An 18,184-nucleotide genomic window follows, 5' to 3' on the forward strand; every position below is an offset into this window, starting at 1 on the left:
TAGCGACAACGATGCCGACCGCTGCAGCGTCGCTGTTTGATCGCTGGAGAGCTGTCACACAGACCGCTCTCCAGCGACCAACGATGCCGAGGTCCCCGGGTAACCAGGGTAAACATCGGGTTGCTAAGCGCAGGGCCGCGCTTAGTAACCCGATGTTTACCCTGGTTACCATCGTAAAAGTAAATAAAACAAACACTACATACTCACCTGCGCGTCCCCTGGCGTCCGCTTCCTACACTGTGTGAGCGCCGGCCCTAACAGCAGAGCGGTGACATCACCGCTGTGCTTTTACTTTCACTTTAGGGCCGGCGCTCAGTCAGAGCAGGAAGCGGACGGCAGGGGACGCACAGGTGAGTATGTACTGTTTGTATTTTTTACTTTTACGCTGGTAACCAGGGTAAACATCGGGTTACTAAGCGCGGCCCTGCGCTTAGTAACCCGATATTTACCCTGGTTACCAGCGTAAAACATCGCTGGCATCGTTGCTTTTGGTGTCAAACCTGACGATAAACGCCGGTCTGACGACTAAATAAAGTTCTGAACTTTATTCCACGACCAGCGATATCACAGCAGGATCCTGATCGCTGCTGCGTGTCAAACTAAACGATATCGCTAGCCAGGACTCTGCAACGTCACGGATCGCTAGCGATATCGTTTAGTGTGAAGGTACCTTGAGACTACTGCTCTCATTTTCAATGTTCTTCAGATCTGCAGTAGTACACCATAATCAGATTAGACCTTTATTTATCTTTAAGTAGAATGAGCAGTGCGCACTGACCAACTATTCCTAGACTGTAAAATCCTAAAATGGCAGCTGCTTTACCTGCCCTCATTTTTAGAGTTCATGTATTAGACCCCCCTCTGATTGATTGAATTAGACATATGATCCAATAGCTGCAAGGCATTATAGGGAATACTGTTCAGCCGCGCCTGACCTAATTAGACAGCTCTCTGGCCAATGCAATCTTTGACAATGTGTGAAATTGCGCAATGCATATTTTTTTGTGATCAAATGCCCATCAAATAGCAAAATGTTCGAATTCACAGACACCTCTGAAATTCTACTTGAAGTTTAGTCACAGCATATCAATATGCTAATTTTTATCTTTAATGTTTACTAGACCAGAAATAGAAATAATTAAACTTTTTTTTTTTACTAATAAGTGATAAGAAAGTGGCAACTTATTTATAAATACACATTAAGAGAAAGAAGTACATAGATAAAAAAATCAACAAAGTTGTTTACAAAGGAATTATCAAAAATGTCAATTCAACGCTCTAAATACCAACCTCCTGCGGGAAGCCCACCAGCCCCAACACCGCCAACTGTACAAAAAGAAAGAGACATTGTTAACTAGGCTACCAAGAGCTTAAAAAATAGCAAGAAGTTATGTGAAAAATAGAGCGATACAGATAACAAGTAGGGGTTTAACTTTCGGCTTAATCATATTTGTGTTCAAAATAACTGCTGTCGGATTACTGCTCTGGAACTGAAGATTGAAGACAGATAATGATAGAATACACAAACCTCCATACGGTAGCCCACCAGGTCCAACTCCAACTACATATCAGATAAAGAAACATTTTAGTGTATTAGGAAGGAATAGGGGGTGTTATTTCCCCTAAAATGAAAAGCTGTGAAATAGTTTACATCAACACAAAATTTAGACTTAAATGTTTCAACCATAAAAAGCATTGAGGAATTGTATCAGGATATTCCATAAACGTCTGATCGGTTAGATGTGCATATCTAATTTGTGAGAGTCAAACTATTGGAATTTCTACTGATACCCGGAATGAAGAAAGCATGAGCATGTCAATGAATAACAGCAACATTGTTCTAGAAAAGTCTTACTTCCAACCTAGTACTATTGACAGATCTGATCTCTTCATTATAGGCATTGGTGGAGTTCCAGTGGTTGTACTCCACTCATCAGATAGTGAGGAAATAAGAAATAAATAAGTCATCAATGCAAATTGTGGAGAAACCTCTTAATATTTGGTTGAACCTGTTGGACTTTCATACCAAGAAAGTCTGGAGGTTATTACTAAATACTAGTAAGAGCTTCTTTTCTTAGCAAAATTATTATTTTTATTAAGAGATGAGACCATCTTTAGAAATTTGAACTCCCCGGCTTCAACAAATGTTTCCCAAAAATTTAATTTAAACCCATTTAAAAAGGATCATTCAAAATGACAAACTTGACAAGTTTTGCTTTTGTTTTATTCCCGTTTATTTTGTTTGTTTTTTTTAAATTTGCTATCTGGTTCTACAGATATGAGTTTGTTATTCGGTGTTATAGATGGGCAGACACCTGGATGTTCGGGACCAGCGGGTTCGGCCGAACAGTTAAAAAAAGTTTGGGTTCGGGTACCAGAACAGTACCTGGACCAGAACTCCTACCCTATTAACTTGAATGGAGCGCCAGAACATCCAATGTTTGCCACGCTGTCAGATACAGTATTGTGAAGTGTGGAAGGATAGCACTTATCTCCTGGGACACATATGCTACAAATATACTGTATATTTATTTGTAAGGCATGAACAAGTGGGATTTTTTTGCTACATTTCTCCTATCAGTTATTGAGTGGATATAATAAAACACACACCCCCAGCAGGAAGTCCTCCAACGCCATAGCCAGCTGTAATGAGAAAATAGCATACAAGTAATTTAATATTTCATATTTAGCTACCATTCATTTACAGTAATAGTATAGCAGGACATTTACTGTAGGAAGGAGAGGGTGCCAACAAGCTACTATTTAGACAGAGGGCTAAGGCCATGAAATGAATCTCTACCCTGTAATATGTAAAGTCTAGCTCCAACTCTTACACAACTAGTTTATTATTGTTTAGCATGGTTGGCGTAATTGTGTAATTGTACCCAGTTACTGCCATGATTCTACCACTGACTGTGTCCTAGGGATACTGCGAGTGACAGCTCAGCCACCCTATGAATAGCAGGGGCATGTCGGGCTGTCAGTGTTGTTTTTGGATTTCCTCCAGGTGTTTTCCTTTCCAGGCAATTGCCAGGATATTTAACTGGTTGACAATGTCAGATGATTGGTAGTTCTAGATTCAGCTCAATGGTGTGCTCACTCTGTGCTCTGCATTTTGATATTCTAATCTTTTGTTGCAGGACCTTGGATTTGTCTTTCGACTACCCGTCTGTATAACTCCTTTTGCATTTTACCTATTCTGACTTTAGTTACCAGACTCCGGACTTTGCTCCTGACTATCCATTTGTCTTATACTCTGTCTTTGACATACCTTCCTGGCTTTTGACCTTGGACCTCTTGATCACGCTGCCTCACGGCTAGTCCATGACTAGTGACTAACATAAGAGTTACACCATTTTTCTTTAAAAGATTTTTATTACATTGAATGGACATAATTTTGCCAACAACTCACCTCCAGTCTTAGGTGGTTTAGCACCAACACCTACACATTAAAAAGATTTTAAAAAAACAGGAACATAACTTATTTTACAAAACCAAAATTAACAAAAGTTACTGATTATTAACGTTATGTCATGCCATACATGTTATAGTTAATTCTATTATTCTGTATTATCTTTAAATATGTGATCATCTAAAAGAGAACCTAAAAGAAATCACTTCCTGAAAAAAGTTTAGTTAATACCTTACTTTAGCACTGTGTCAGTCCATTACAGAGATATTCACATTTGTTTCTTCTGAAGCGCACTTTGTGAAATTTCTGCTCTGCAGAAAGTTTTCTGTGGTGGCGTCTGCAATCACCCCTTCTTCCCAGACTCTGGCAATCACAGTTCTGCAGCGTCTTAGGCTGATAGACTTCAAGATTGGGTCTAAGGGGTGAAGGCACATGGTCCACAGAGAAGAATGCGAAGAAACATACAGTTTGATTGCAAATCATAAATTTCATGTACTGTGCTCCAAAAGAACAAATGTAAAGATTTTTGTAATTGATTGATGAAGAACGAACTGTAAAAGCACAATCAGGGGAGTTCAGATATTTTTGTAAGTTGTTTAACTGATTTTTTCAAGCAAGTGAAAGTTCCTCTTTAAGTAGTTTTTGTATAACTTACCAGCTCCAGGAACACCACCAACGCCAGGGACGCCACCAACTCCAGGGATGCCACCAACTCCGGGGATACCACCAACTCCAGGGATACCACCAACGCCAGGGATACCACCAACGCCAGGGATACCACCAACTCCTGGAACTCCTCCTACTCCAGGCACACCGCCAACCCCAGGTACACCTTAGGAAATATTTATTTACTCTGTTAAATTTTCCATCAATTTGCATGACAGTAGCACAAGGGCAGTCTCAGTAGATATTTCAGTAGAAACTGTATAGCAATATATACAGTAGTGGTGTATTTGTGAGGAATATAAAAAACACATGACATAAGTGTAGTTTCTTAAAGGCAGAACACTGAAGGTCTCTTTTCCTTAATTAATTTTCAGCATTAAATAACAAAAAAAAATCGGCAAATATTTAACAATCGGTTTAGACAAGTAGACCAAGCTTAACGATGCGCACTTAACGATCTGTAATAGATTGTCAGTGCGCATACCCTGCCATTGTTCTTAGCAGCATGAGTCCTGTTTACATAGGATGATGTGCTGTCGAGAACGTTGATCTTTTATGCAGATCAGAAGCTCATTTCACCTAATGAACTAGTGCTTTGCTCATTCTTCAGGTGATTGGCAGTCTGTTTACGGTGTAAGATTATCGTGATCAAACTTTCGTTGGAACACTAGTTCATGATAATCTTTCAGTGTAAATGCAACATTTGAAATAAAATAAATTTGCTCCGAAATTTGAAACCTTTCGATGTTGCTGTTACCTTATATTAAAAGAGCAATAGAGGAACATGCGATGCGTTAAGAATATGATAGAGGATACATTATTATTAACTTGCCATATTTTGGAGGTTTTCCACCAGGCTGAACTCCTAATTGAGGTATTCCTGATGGATAACACAAGATTAATTTTAAAAAGTTCATGAAAATGTAGCTTTGCAGATTTAATGTTTAGAGATGTTTAGAAACCCTACCTGCTCCTGGCAATACTCCACCACCTGGCAGTATACCAGCAGCTCCAGGATAAAAACCAGGTACAGCACCAGGAACAGCTCCGGGTATGCCTCCTGGTATACCTCCAGCTGCGGCTGCTGCTCAAATTAATAAAAAAGCATGATAAGTACCGTATATACATATTAAATAACCTCTAATTGCTACAATTATAGAATAATTGCATTTATGGAAAACTTTTCACGCAACGCAAAGAACAAACTAGATGTTTTGATCAGTGGAGGCACAAAATTGAAGGGACAGAAATACTCAATGCTGCTCAACACCCAATGGTGACCTCCTCCAAAATCGGACAGTGGATCAGTTGAAAGCCTATTAGTCTTTACTGCTTTTGCCTCATCATTTTAGTAATTAGTGAAGGTTTTAGCACCTCGGATGCCCATTATGACATGCAAAATGTTTTCGGAAAGGTCTACCCTGTCTTGAAGTTTTTATTTTCATGACTTGCACACAATTACTAAACAAAGCCACAATGAAGGGTCTACAAAACCTTTAATAAGGTGAATATTGCCTAAGTAAAAACATCGGGTCCTTATGTGAATAAAATCCTTTTTTTTTTTTTCACAGCCTTTTCAATATACAGAGCGGCAAGTTATTTTCTGCTGCCCCAAGTTATTATTACATAATTCCGAAAAAATCCATAAACAGGATTACATTATCAGGACTTCAAAGATGCTATTTATCAGCCGTGATTGTTCAAAGGGGTTACTGCGAAAAATAGTTTTACAGATGGAAAAAAGCAAACATCTTTAAGATGAGGTCAATTGCTTACAGAACACAAGTCATATGCTTCATGCTATATTACTCCACATATTTGGATTTCCAGCAAAATTAATAAATGAAAGGTAAAATAGAATGAGAATATCCAGGCTTAGGTGAAAGGGTCTTCGTTTACCCAGAAACAGCGCCACTCTTGTCCATTGGCTGAGCCTGTCAATGTCAATATGTGAATAGGGCTTTGGGGCCTAATCACACACATACTATATACTAAATAACAGTGGAGCTGTTGTTGAAAAAAAAATCCCAACTTGGCAACATAGATATGTCATTATGGTATAGGCAATATGGGATTCCTACTTTCTATGAACACCTGACAAGTACACATGATGATTGGCATTGTTTTCCTTTAAAGGGAATTTGTCAGCCGAATTTCATCCCCCAAACTATTTATATGCACATGTAGGTCTTTCAAAGGCAAGTCCAGCAACACCTTTACATGGCCAGTATGTTCTTCCATCACTAAGAAATCAGTATTTGAATTAATGTGCAAAGGAAGCTGAAGAGCTATTTGTAAATCTGGCACTTCTGTCACTCCAACTCTATTCTCTGCCCAGCAACACCTCCTCATGCTTGCTTTGCCTGAAAATCACACAGCAATGAAAGAATTGGGGAAATCCACTGCACTCTCAAAAGATGACACTTTGCAAGGTGACTTTATTGATTAGCATGTATGTATATATAAGGTGAATCAGATAGGGTACATCAGCGACAAAATAACAGATGCTTCGACCCGTCCCAGGTCTTTGTCAAGGTCACAGAATATCTGAACCACTTTAATGCAGGATGTGGAAACATAGGCTTGGTTTATTTGTGAATTGCTTTAATGATCATCTGAGTACAATGCTGGTTCATACTGCACCATTGCAGAATGTGCTAAGCTTGGAGATGGGGTGATTTATACCTTGACAAAGACCTGGGACAGGTCAAAATGTCCTTTATTTTGTTGCTTATTTACTCCATCCGATTCACCTTATTTATGTATGCTAATCTATAAAATCACTTTGCAAAGTATCAACTTTTGAGTGTGAATTTTCCTTCCTGTATGCATTGGGACCACAACCCACTTCTCCTGCACCTCTACTTTAAATTTTGAGTGCAAACCATTTTTTCTATAGTAAAACATGAGGAGGCGGTGCTTGGCGGAAAATGGAGCTGGAGTGACAGAGGTGTCAGATCTACAAGTTCTAGTTCTTCAGCCTCCTTTGTAGATCAGTTCAAATGCTGATTACTTAGTAACTGAAGAAAGGACTGGCCAGTAGTGATGAGTGAATGTGCTCAGATAAGGTGTTACATAGATTGTGAGCCCCATCGGGGACAGCTATGATAATGTGTGCAAACTGTAAAGTGCTACGAAATAGGTTAGCGCTATATATAAGAATAAAGATTATTATTATCCGAACATGCTCATGTGCTAGCAGAGTGTCTTCGGCGTGCTTGAAAAATATGTTCGAGTCCCCACGGCTGTATGTCTCACGGCTGTTCGACAGCTGCAACACATGCAGGGATTACCTAACAGCCAATCCCTGCAGGTGTTGCGGCTGTCCAACAGCCACCAGACATGCAGCCACATGGACTCGGACATATTTTTCGAGCACGCCGAAGACACTCTGCTAGCACACAAGCATGTTTGGATAACACCTTATCCCAGCACGTTCCCTCATGACTACTGACCATGTAAGGGTATTTCTGGATTTGTCCTTGAAAGAACTACCAGGGTGAAATCCTGCTGACAGATTCTTTTTAATTAATAGCCTGATAGAGAGGAAAAAAGTAAAAATGATCCTAAATGTGAGCCTCAGAAGCGTAACATTTGGAATAATGAGTTGCAAATGAATGGACAGAATGCCTCACCTCCATATTTTGCTGCTTTAGCTGCGGCTTTAGCAGCTGCCGCTTGAGCTCCAACCCCTAAAAACAGAAGAGGAAGTCTAGTCAGTCGATGTCACAACGTTCAGAGCAATCAGAGCACACCGGCTCATATTACATCACAACCCTTACACAAAAGATGAAAGCAGGAAACTAGGTTACATTTAATAGGAGTAATGGTTAAGTCGTTTCTCACCAACACAATGTAGACAGAACAAATTAAATGAACCGTCCATAGATAATTGTAAAACCCATAGTAAATTATCATTCCCATGCTTAGCAGCACAGAATACATTTGGTGCAATATTCAAAGCAGATGCTGAACAGAATGGTAATATATATACACAATAAAAACGCAAAATGATATATAACTGAAAGTTACCTAGGGAGCAGTTACATGGTTACTACAAGTTATACAACTGTCAGCGCTGCGGTATGTTAAACACAGCTGGGATCAGTTAAAATGGTTCCCGCATCTTTACCATTTGTCTTGGCACATACCAGTTCCAGTAGGGTATCCAGCCTTGCCACCAGTTCCAGCACCAGCAGGGCCTATAATATGATGAACAGTCCTCGTTAATAAGAAGGTCCTAGCTATGGGATTTATGTGAGACTTTCTGAATTGTGTCAAATTGGCTTTGTTAGTAACTAACCTTTTTTGTAAATTAATTATACTCCAGGTATTGATTTGAAACGCGATGATTTTTTTATTTTACATTATGATGATCCTTTACAAGCTGTTGATAACTGCTGCTCAACTAGAAGCACTACATTGTATTAAAACAGTCTGTGTTGGGGACCATCCCTGTCAGAGCCTCTCTGCTTTCCATCCCCATTAATCAGATAGCGACAGACTCATATACAGACTGCTTGAATGCATTGTAGAAATGGACCCGGGTGTGAAAGGAGTGTGAACTGGGCATTTAAAGTAACATTGCAGGATAGCATTTTTGAAAGATGAAGCAGAATATCTCCTGTGCATCCCCCATACTCTGGAACTCTCTACCACAAAATATCAGACTCTCGCCTACCATGGAAACCTTCAAAAAGAACCTGAAGACCTACCTCTTCCGACAAGCCTACAACCTGCAGTAACCACCGATCAACCAAACCGCTGCACAACCAGCTCTACCCTCACCTACTGTATCCTCATCCATCCCTTGTAGATTGTGAGCCCTCGTGGGCAGGATCCTCTCTCCTCCTGTACCTCTCTTTATAATCTCCAGATGATAAAACAATGACTTTGTCAAAACTACAGCAAGCAGCCCAGTAAGTGACACATTGTTGGAATCATAGCTCTTCTCAGATTAGATGGGAAAAAAACTGTTGGCAGACTCCCATTAAGGAGATCAGCTGAGTTTACAGTGTCACTGGCAATGTTTCATTGGAGAAACACACAAATTATCTTTCTTCTCTTCAGGAAGGAAAGAGAACTATCCTGCTAGTGCCATCTTTTGGCGATATCTTCCATGAAAGTAAATGTTTGCTCTCAGATTAGGTGTTAAAAACCTGTTGACAGATTCACTTTGGAGAAAGAGGTTGGAAAGTTTTCTCGTATCCCAGGCTAAGGAAGTTGTATCAACAAAAACTTTGCTTAGCTCTACAGAGCTCCGGGCTCTTGGTACCGGTGGGGGTGAAAGCAGTCAGACCTCCATCAATAAGAAAGTTATCACCTATCCTCTAGATGGAAATAGCTTGTAAAGATGGAAATACCCCTTTATTCATACAGTTAAAAGGATATTCCTATATCCATGAAAGCTTGTGTCCATTCCTGGTGTCACAGCACGGAGTCCAGTCTCAAGAAGTAGGACCTGCATCTATCAGACATTTATAGCATACTAGATGGTGGCCCAATCCTAACGCATCGGGTATTCTAGAATATCTATGTATGTATGTATATAGCAGGCACATAGTATATAGCACAGGCCATGTAGTATATAGCAGACAAATACTACGTGGCCTGTGCTATATACTATGTGGCTGCTATATACATACATACATATTGTAGAATACCCGATGCGTTAATACAGGCCATGCAGTATATAACTGTGGCCACACAGTATATAACACAGCCCACGCACTATATAACACAGCCCACGCAGTATATAGCAGGCACGCAGTATATAACACAGCCCATGTAATATATAGCACAGCCCACGTAGTATATCACACAGCCCACGCAGTATATAACACAGCCACGTAATATATAGCACAGCCCACGCAGTATCTAACACTGGCCACGTAGTATATAGCAGCCACGCAGTATATAACACAGCCCACGTAGTATTTAGCAGTGTGGGCACCATATCCCTGTTAAAAAAAAATTATTTAAAATAAAAAATAGTTCTATACTCACCAACCGGGATCCAGTGAAGCTGTGCCGAGACGCGCACGGCTGCCGCCATCTTCCGTTCCCAGGATGCATTGCGAAATTACCCAGATGACTTAGCGTTCTCGCGAGACTGCTAAGTCTTCTGTGTAATTTCGCAATGCATCTCTGGGAATGGAAGATGGCATCTCCACTTACTGCGGAAGGTGAGAATAGCAAGTTTTTTGTTTTTTTATTATTTTTAACATTACATCTTTTTACTATTGATGCTGCATAGGCAGCATCAATAGTAAAAAGTTGGGGGGACACAGGGTTAATAGCAGCGTTAATGGAGTGTGTTACCCGCAGCATAACGTGCTCCGTTAATGCTGGCATTAACCCTGTGTGAGTGCTGACTGGGGGGCACTCAGGAGTATGGAGCGGGTGCCGGGCACTGATTGGACGGAAGTAGGGAGGGACTAATTGGACTATGCCCATCGCTGACTGGTCTCGGCAGCCAGGACAGGCAGCTGGCGAAACCATTCAGCGACGTGGGATTTCTGGGACAGACAGACAGACGGAAGTACCCCTTAGACAAGTATATAGTAGATGTCTTGAAGATGTGATATCAATTTCTAAGATGGGAATACCCCATATGCCTCCAATATTAAATCAATGACGGCTAAAATATGGTTCCATGTCATCCATCTTTTCAATATCTTTTTACTTTTATCTTTATCTACATGTACAACATATTGATACATTTCTTGAAGGGAATCTGTCACTACATTTGACCAATCTAAACTATTAATTTTGGCATACATATAGATGGCTGAGGAGAGTGATGCCTGCATGCCTTATATCAGATGCCTTGTTGTGGATAAATCCTCTTTCATCACTTTTTATTGATAACCTTTTCCAGGCTCTGGGGAGGACGGTGCCTGGGATATAACTCTACATACATACAGGTATCACTCTCCTCAGCCGCCTATAACCTGTATCCCTATAATAATATTTTAGAAAGGTTAAATGTGGTGGCAGACTCAATTTAATATATCATCGCAGCAGTTGTTTTTTGATAATTTCATTTTCAGATATAACCAAAAAAGTTACGATTGATAACATTTTAATTTCCTTGAAGCACCACTAGAGGGAGCTTACAATTTACACACTAAACTGAATAACAAACTGCTGAGCTCCTCCTAGTGATGGCTAAAGGGATTTAAAGCTCTGATTGCTCTAAAAATATATGAAAAAAATTAACATATTTAAAATTTACTTTCAAAATCTTGGGGGCAGTCAACCAATCCCTGTGCCCATGAAACAGCTGATGTGGTCAAGAGATGCTGTGTCAGTCAGATACTTTTACTGATGTAGGAAAAGCAGAATTACATTGGCGACCATTCTGATGAAAGGCTCACCTTGTGATATAAGGGTGGCTTATATAGTTACATAGTTATTAAGGTTGAAGGAAGACTTTAAGTCCATCTAGTTCAACCCATAGCCTAGCATGCCCTAACATGTTGATCCAGGGGAAGGCAAAAAAACCCCATGTGGTAAGAGTAAGCTCCATCATGGGGAAAAAAATTCCTTCCCGACCCCACATACGGCAATCAGACTAGTTCCCTGGATCAACGCCTTATCAAGGAATCTAGTATATATACCCTGTAATATTATACTTTTCCAGAAAGGTATCCAGTCCCCTCTTAAATTGAAGCAATGAGTCACTCATTACAACATCATACGGCAGAGAGTTCCATAGTCTCACTGCTCTTACAGTAAAGAATCCGCATCTGTTATTATGCTTAAACCTTTTTTCCTCCAGACGTAGTGGATGCCCCCTTGTCCCTGTCACCGGTCTATGATTAAAAAGATCAGCAGAAAGGTCTTTGTACTGTCCCCTCATATATTTATACATTAACATAAGATCACCCCTTAGTCTTCGTTTTTCCAAACTAAATAGCCCCAAGTGTAATAACCTATCTTGGTATTGCAGACCCCCCAGTCCTCTAATAACCTTGGTCGCTCTTCTCTGCACCCGCTCCAGTTCAGCTATGTCTTTCTTATACACTGGAGACCAGAACTGTGCACAGTATTCTAAGTGTGGTCGAACTAGTGACTTGTATAGAGGTAAAATTATGTTCTCCTCATGAGCATCTATGCCTCTTTTAATGCATCCCATTATTTTATTTGCCTTTGTAGCAGCTGCCTGACACTGGCCACTGAATATGAGTTTGTCATCCACCCATACACCCAGGTCTTTTTCATTGACGGTTTTGCCCAGAGTTTTAGAATTAAGCACATAGTTATACATCTTATTACTTCTACCCAAGTGCATGACCTTACATTTATCCCCATTAAAGCTCATTTGCCATTTATCAGCCCAAGCTTCTAGCTTACAAAAATCAGCCTGTAATATAAAATTGTCCTCCCCTGTATTGATTACCCTGCAGAGTTTAGTGTCATCTGCAAATATTGAAATTCTACTCTGAATGCCCCCTACAAGGTCATTAATAAATATGTTAAAAAGAAGAGGGCCCAATACTGACCCCTGTGGTACCCCACTACTAACCGTGACCCAGTCCGAGTGTGCTCCATTAATAACCACCCTTTGTTTCCTATCCCTGAGCCAACTCTCAACCCACTTGCACATATTTTCCCCTATCCCCATTATTCTCATTTTATGTATCAACCTTTTGTGTGGCACCGTATCAAAAGCTTTTGAAAAGTCCATATACACTACATCTACTGGGTTCCCTTGGTCCAGACCAGAACTTACCTCTTCATAGAAGCTGATCAAATTAGTCTGACATGATCGGTCCCTAGTAAACCCGTGCTGATACTGGGTCATGAGGTTATTCCTCTTCAGATACTCCAGTATAGCATCCCTTAGAATGCCCTCCAGGATTTTACCCACAGTAGAGGTTAAGCTTACTGGCCTATAATTACCGAGTTCAGTTTTTGTCCCCTTTTTGAATATTGGCACCACATTTGCTATACGCCAGTCCTGTGGTACAGACCCTGTTATTATGGACTCTTTAAAGATTAAAAATAATGGTCTATCAATGACTGTACTTAATTCCTGCAGTACTCGGGGGTGGATCCCATCCGGGCCCGGAGATTTGTCAATTTTTGAGATTTTTAGATGCCGCCGTACTTCCTGCTGGGTTAAGCAGGTAACATTAAATTGGGAATTATTATCACTAGTCATATTGGCTGCCATGGGATTTTCTTTTGTAAATACTGATGAAAAAAAGTCATTTAGCATATTGGCTTTTTCCTCATCCTCATCCACCATTTCACCCAGACTATTTTTAAGGGGGCCAACACTGTCATTTTTTAGTTTCTTACTATTTATGTAGTTAAAGAATATTTTGGGGTTATTTTTGCTCTCTCTAGCAATGAGTCTCTCTGTCTCAATCTTTGCTGCCTTGATTTGCTTTTTACATAATTTATTTAATTTTCTGTATTTATTTAATGCCTCCTCACTACCTACTTCCTTTAATTCTCTAAATGCTTTCTTTTTGTCCCTTATTGCGCCCCTTACAGCTCTATTTAGCCATATTGGTTTCCTCCTATTTCTGGTATGTTTATTCCCATACGGTATATACTGTGCACAGGTCCTATCCAGGATGCTAATAAATGTCTCCCATTTTCTTTGTGTACTTTTATGTCTCAGGATATCGTCCCAGTTAATTGCACCAAGATCCTCTCTCATCCGTTGGAAATTTGCCCTCCTGAAGTTTAGTGTCCTTGTCACCCCTCTACTACACATCTTATTAAAGGAGACATGAAAACTTATTATTTTGTGATCACTATTCCCCAAGTGACCCCCAACCCTTATATTTGATATGCGGTCTGGCCTGTTGGTTAATATTAGGTCTAGCAGTGCCCCCCTCCTTGTTGGGTCCTGAACCAGTTGTGAAAGGTAATTGTCTCTCATAGTTGTCAAAAACCGATTACCTTTACTGGAACTGCAGGTTTCTGTTCCCCAATCTATTTCAGGGTAGTTGAAGTCCCCCATAATAATGACTTCTCCTTGAGTCGCAGCTTCATCTATTTGCTTTACGAGGATATTCTCCATTGCTTCCATTATTTTTGGAGATTTATAACAAACCCCTATCAGTAATTTATTATTTTTTCCCCCTCCCCTTATCTCCACCCACAGGGACTCTACATTTTCATTAGATTCACCTATATTATCACGCAGGATGGGTTTTAAGGTCGATTTTACAAACAGACACACCCCACCCCCTCGCTTATCTGTATGGTCATTTCTGAAAAGGCTATAGCCCTGCAAGTTAACAGCCCAGTCATGGCTCTCATCCAGCCATGTTTCAGATATCCCCACCATGTCATAATTATGTTCCAACAACATTAGTTCTAATTCGTCCATTTTGTTGGCGAGGCTTCTGGCATTAGTATACATGCACTTGATGTTCCTCTCTGTACCTCTATTCTTTCTTAAATTACTAACTGTTCTAACCCCACCCCCCATGCCTCCGCCACCCCCAAATTCCTTATTTGTGCCCAGGTCTCTATCTGCACTATCTTCCCCACCTATAAAATGAATACCCTCCCCCCCATTCCCTAGTTTAAACACTCCTCCAACCTTCTAACCATTTTCTCCCCCAGCACAGCTGCACCTTCCCCATTGAGGTGCAGCCCATCCCTAGCGTAGAGCCTGTAGCCAACTGAGAAGTCGGCCCAGTTCTGCAGGAACCCAAACCCCTCCTTCCTACACCAGTTCTTGAGCCACTTATTAACCTCCCTAATCTCCCGTTGCCTCTCTGGCGTGACACGTGGTACAGGCAGTATTTCAGAAAATACCACGTTGGAGGTCCTTGCTTTCAGCTTGCAGCCTAATTCCCTGAAATCATCTTTAAGGACCTTCCACCTACCTCTAACTTTGTCATTTGTGCCAATGTGCACCATGACCGCTGGGTCCTCACCAGCCCCTCCCAGTAATCTGTCCACCCGATCAGCGATGTGTCAGACTCGAGCGCCAGGTAGGCAGCACACCGTTCGACAATCCCTGTCTTTGTGACAGATTGCCCTATCTGTTCCCCTAATAATTGAGTCCCCCACAACCAGCACCTGTCTGGCCTGCCCTGCTCTCCTATTTCCCTCCTTACTGGAGCAGTCACTCCTCCGGCTTTCAGAGGACATGCCTGGCTGCAGCAGTACTACCCCTGTACTGGCACCCCCCTCATCCGCCAACTTAGCAAACTTATTGGGGTGCGCCAGATCAGGACTAGCCTCCCTGGCACTCTTCCCTCTACCCCGCTTTCTGAATGTCACCCAGCTACCTACTTCACTGTCCTGCAGCTGCATCCTACCATCCCCCTCCTCATCTATCCCATTGAGCGTCTGCTCTGTGAGCAGAAGACTCCTCTCCATATTGTCTATGGATCTCAGTGTTGCCAGCTGCACATTTAGATCCAGAATCTGGGTTTCCAAATGCACAACGTGCTCACATCTCGCACAGCAGTATGCACCCTCGACCGGCTGATCAACGACTGCATACATGTAGCAAGATGTGCACTGGATGGCATTAACAATTGTGGAGCACATTTCCTAATGGGGATTGCACCAGACAGAAACGTTAAATAAAAATAAATACAAAGTATTAATTAACACTTGGAACAGCAATTCCTCCCTTGGAAACTCCCTGATTCCAAAGTCACTGAGTCACAAGTCACACTCGCTATGCTGAAGATTTAAAGATTTATTTTTTTTTCCTCTATCTAGCTTGCGCCCTCCTGTACATGAACAGCTCCGTGTTCTAGTAGGAGACCCCTGTCTATGATGTACAATACATGGTCTAGTGTTGTTCTCATGATACAATCCTTCTAATCAGAGAAGACTCTAATAAATAGGCAGATTCTAATAAATAGACAGAGACTTACTGGAGAATAAACTTGGCTCATATTGCGAAGCCTTTGTCTAATGTTGCACCAACGCTTGTCTTTTGTTCAAACCAAAACTTTTGCACAATGACGCATTTTAGCACCGCAAGTTTTCCAAACAAGTCTCGTCAATTTCTCACTAAGCCATGCCTCTTATTCCATGTCTAACACACATCTCTTATCATGAAGGGAATCAGACACCTGGTTTATGCTTCTCAATCTAAGAAAAGCTGAAAATAGGGACAGAAATCCTGATACCAGCCCTGAGTCAATTATTGGGTTTCTGCTGTAATTTTACTCATATCACTGTTTTTATCTGCTAGCCTTCTCAATGATGAGCTTTGTCTAACTCCACCTGCACCACTGATTGACTGCTTTCTGCCTTCACTGTGCATAGACAGAAAGCTGCTTATCAGTAGGGGGTGGGGATAGCAGGAGCTCATCATTGAGAAGACTAGAAGAGCTGCAGCAGATAAAACCGTAAGAAGCGTGGTAAGTGATAAATGATTATTAAGATTCTTAAAGATTACTAAGTGATACACTACTGAAATTAGCGTCTATGTCCCTACATTATGCTGATCTCAGATGGGTCAGTAAAAACTTGTTGATATAATTATTTTTAATAAATGTGGAGCACACCATGTGCATCAGAAGTCCGGTCTATTTTGATCAGAAAAACTATTTCTGATATCAAATGCTTCACTATATGAAACAGGAAAGATATATATCTTGGCTATCTACTCACTATATGAAAAAAAACTCTCCTACATACAGTATCTGTTTATTACTTTTAGTAGAATTTGAACCTTTATTGTTATTTTCACTCATTTTAGTGGAATGCAACAAAGAAATGTTTATGATAGATAATACCCAGGAGATTTACATTTAATGACCCTTCCAAATCTACCTAATGGGTTGCGTGCTTACAAGCAGCGTTGGTATTTCCCCCCCAAGAGTCAAACTTTGGAGCCCCTTTATCAGACCTCTCAGCTGGCTGTTAGGAGAATGGTGTAGATTAGAAGGCTATTACCGTCAACCCCACTCATTGCATGTCACAGAGAGTTATAAATTATCCTTGTATTGGCCAGACCTCTTTCTTTCACATAGTTTTAACGTTGTTACATAGAAACAGATTTCACGGAATACTCTACATGCCAGAAACTATACTGGAATAATAACATTGAATAGTTTATTTACTGCTGCTCTCCTAGGGTCCTCAGCCTGAGCCTGCTCAATGTTACCCCCATTTTAACAGAACAGTGCGTCTTGATTCGTTGAAAGTAAACTTTCCAAATGGTTTTAGAGACATTTTCTCTCTCACATTAAACCATTTAGACCATTTTCAAATACTCAGTGCACTTACCACCAAAACCTCCAGGTACGCCTGACGTGTAAGGAAGCCCGTATCCACCTGGAAATGGGAAGAGAATTTTTAATGTAAAGGAAAATGATTAATTATAATTTTAAATAAGATTACAATGGTCTTCTCTAAAAGGGAAATAATGAGCCCAATTTTTTTTAAAGTTTATACCATTTTTTGGCGTAGGCCACGTTCACACGTTCAGAATTTGGTCAGAAGTGGTGCATATGTTTCTATTATACTTTTCCTCTGATTGTTCCACTCCTGGTTTTGGCTTACAAATACTGATGTAAAATACTGACCAAATACGGATAGTGTGAACATGGCCATAAGCTGAGCCCCAAAGAGGAGCAAATTGCTCAAAAACAGCTTGCCAAAAAATTGTGCAAAATTTACTTTTTGCACCATGTATGCACCAAAATTTAAAAAATTGGCTTGGTCTACCAGAGGAGGACATGTCCAGCAACTTTTCAACAGGTTTCACAAGCTTTAGCTTTCTCTAACACTAGCATATAGCATCCGTTGATTCTCTCATGGAAGAACATCGGATGATATATGCTAATGACCTGTGGCTCAAACTCTGCTGCGAGCATGAGCTGAGTGTCATTTCATTGTGATCTGATTCTCTCGCATGCAAAAATCGGATCATCAGTGAAGATGGAGAATTTAAACTCTACATCTTCTCCATTGTGTGAGTTAGCGCATATATAGCATCAAGACTAAGGGTGCAATGCTTTTGAAATGTATAGATGTCCTAGCTCTGCTATGCATGATGTTTTAGCCAAGCTATTTACCTGACCTTCTAACCACTATCTTGGACTTTGTATTTACCCACAAGTAAAGAAGATTTGATACCAGAACCCCAACAAACAGCCAATC

General features: G+C 40.7%; 2 protein-coding genes across 11 annotated transcripts in view; both read right to left on the bottom strand.

Moving 5' to 3' along the window:
* Positions 1–1,363, bottom strand: part of LOC143815399 (uncharacterized) — a 41,809-nt gene extending 40,446 nt beyond the window's left edge. For all 5 annotated transcript variants that reach the window (XM_077294547.1, XM_077294546.1, XM_077294544.1 and 2 more), the window contains exon 1: positions 1,291–1,363. In XM_077294547.1, coding sequence (XP_077150662.1) covers positions 1,291–1,348 — 58 coding nt within the window. In that variant the 5' untranslated portion in view covers positions 1,349–1,363. The remainder of the gene's footprint in view (positions 1–1,290) is intronic.
* Positions 1,336–18,184, bottom strand: part of LOC143815398 (uncharacterized) — an 80,620-nt gene continuing 63,771 nt past the window's right edge. For 4 of the 6 annotated variants that reach the window (XM_077294538.1, XM_077294542.1, XM_077294540.1 and 1 more), the window contains 9 exons: positions 17,309–17,356; positions 8,230–8,280; positions 7,714–7,770; positions 5,046–5,162; positions 4,911–4,958; positions 4,068–4,244; positions 3,413–3,442; positions 2,611–2,643; positions 1,337–1,561 (listed from right to left, as the gene is read on the bottom strand). In XM_077294538.1, coding sequence (XP_077150653.1) covers positions 1,389–1,561; positions 2,611–2,643; positions 3,413–3,442; positions 4,068–4,244; positions 4,911–4,958; positions 5,046–5,162; positions 7,714–7,770; positions 8,230–8,280; positions 17,309–17,356 — 734 coding nt within the window. In that variant the 3' untranslated portion in view covers positions 1,337–1,388. Of the gene's footprint in view, positions 1,562–2,610; positions 2,644–3,412; positions 3,443–4,067; positions 4,245–4,910; positions 4,959–5,045; positions 5,163–7,713; positions 7,771–8,229; positions 8,281–17,308; positions 17,357–18,184 lie in introns of all 6 variants that reach the window. The other 2 variants (XM_077294539.1, XM_077294536.1) reach the window with 1 other exon arrangement.

The sequence above is a fragment of the Ranitomeya variabilis genome, chromosome 3 (assembly GCF_051348905.1).
Source record: "Ranitomeya variabilis isolate aRanVar5 chromosome 3, aRanVar5.hap1, whole genome shotgun sequence".
NCBI lineage: Eukaryota > Metazoa > Chordata > Amphibia > Anura > Dendrobatidae > Ranitomeya > Ranitomeya variabilis.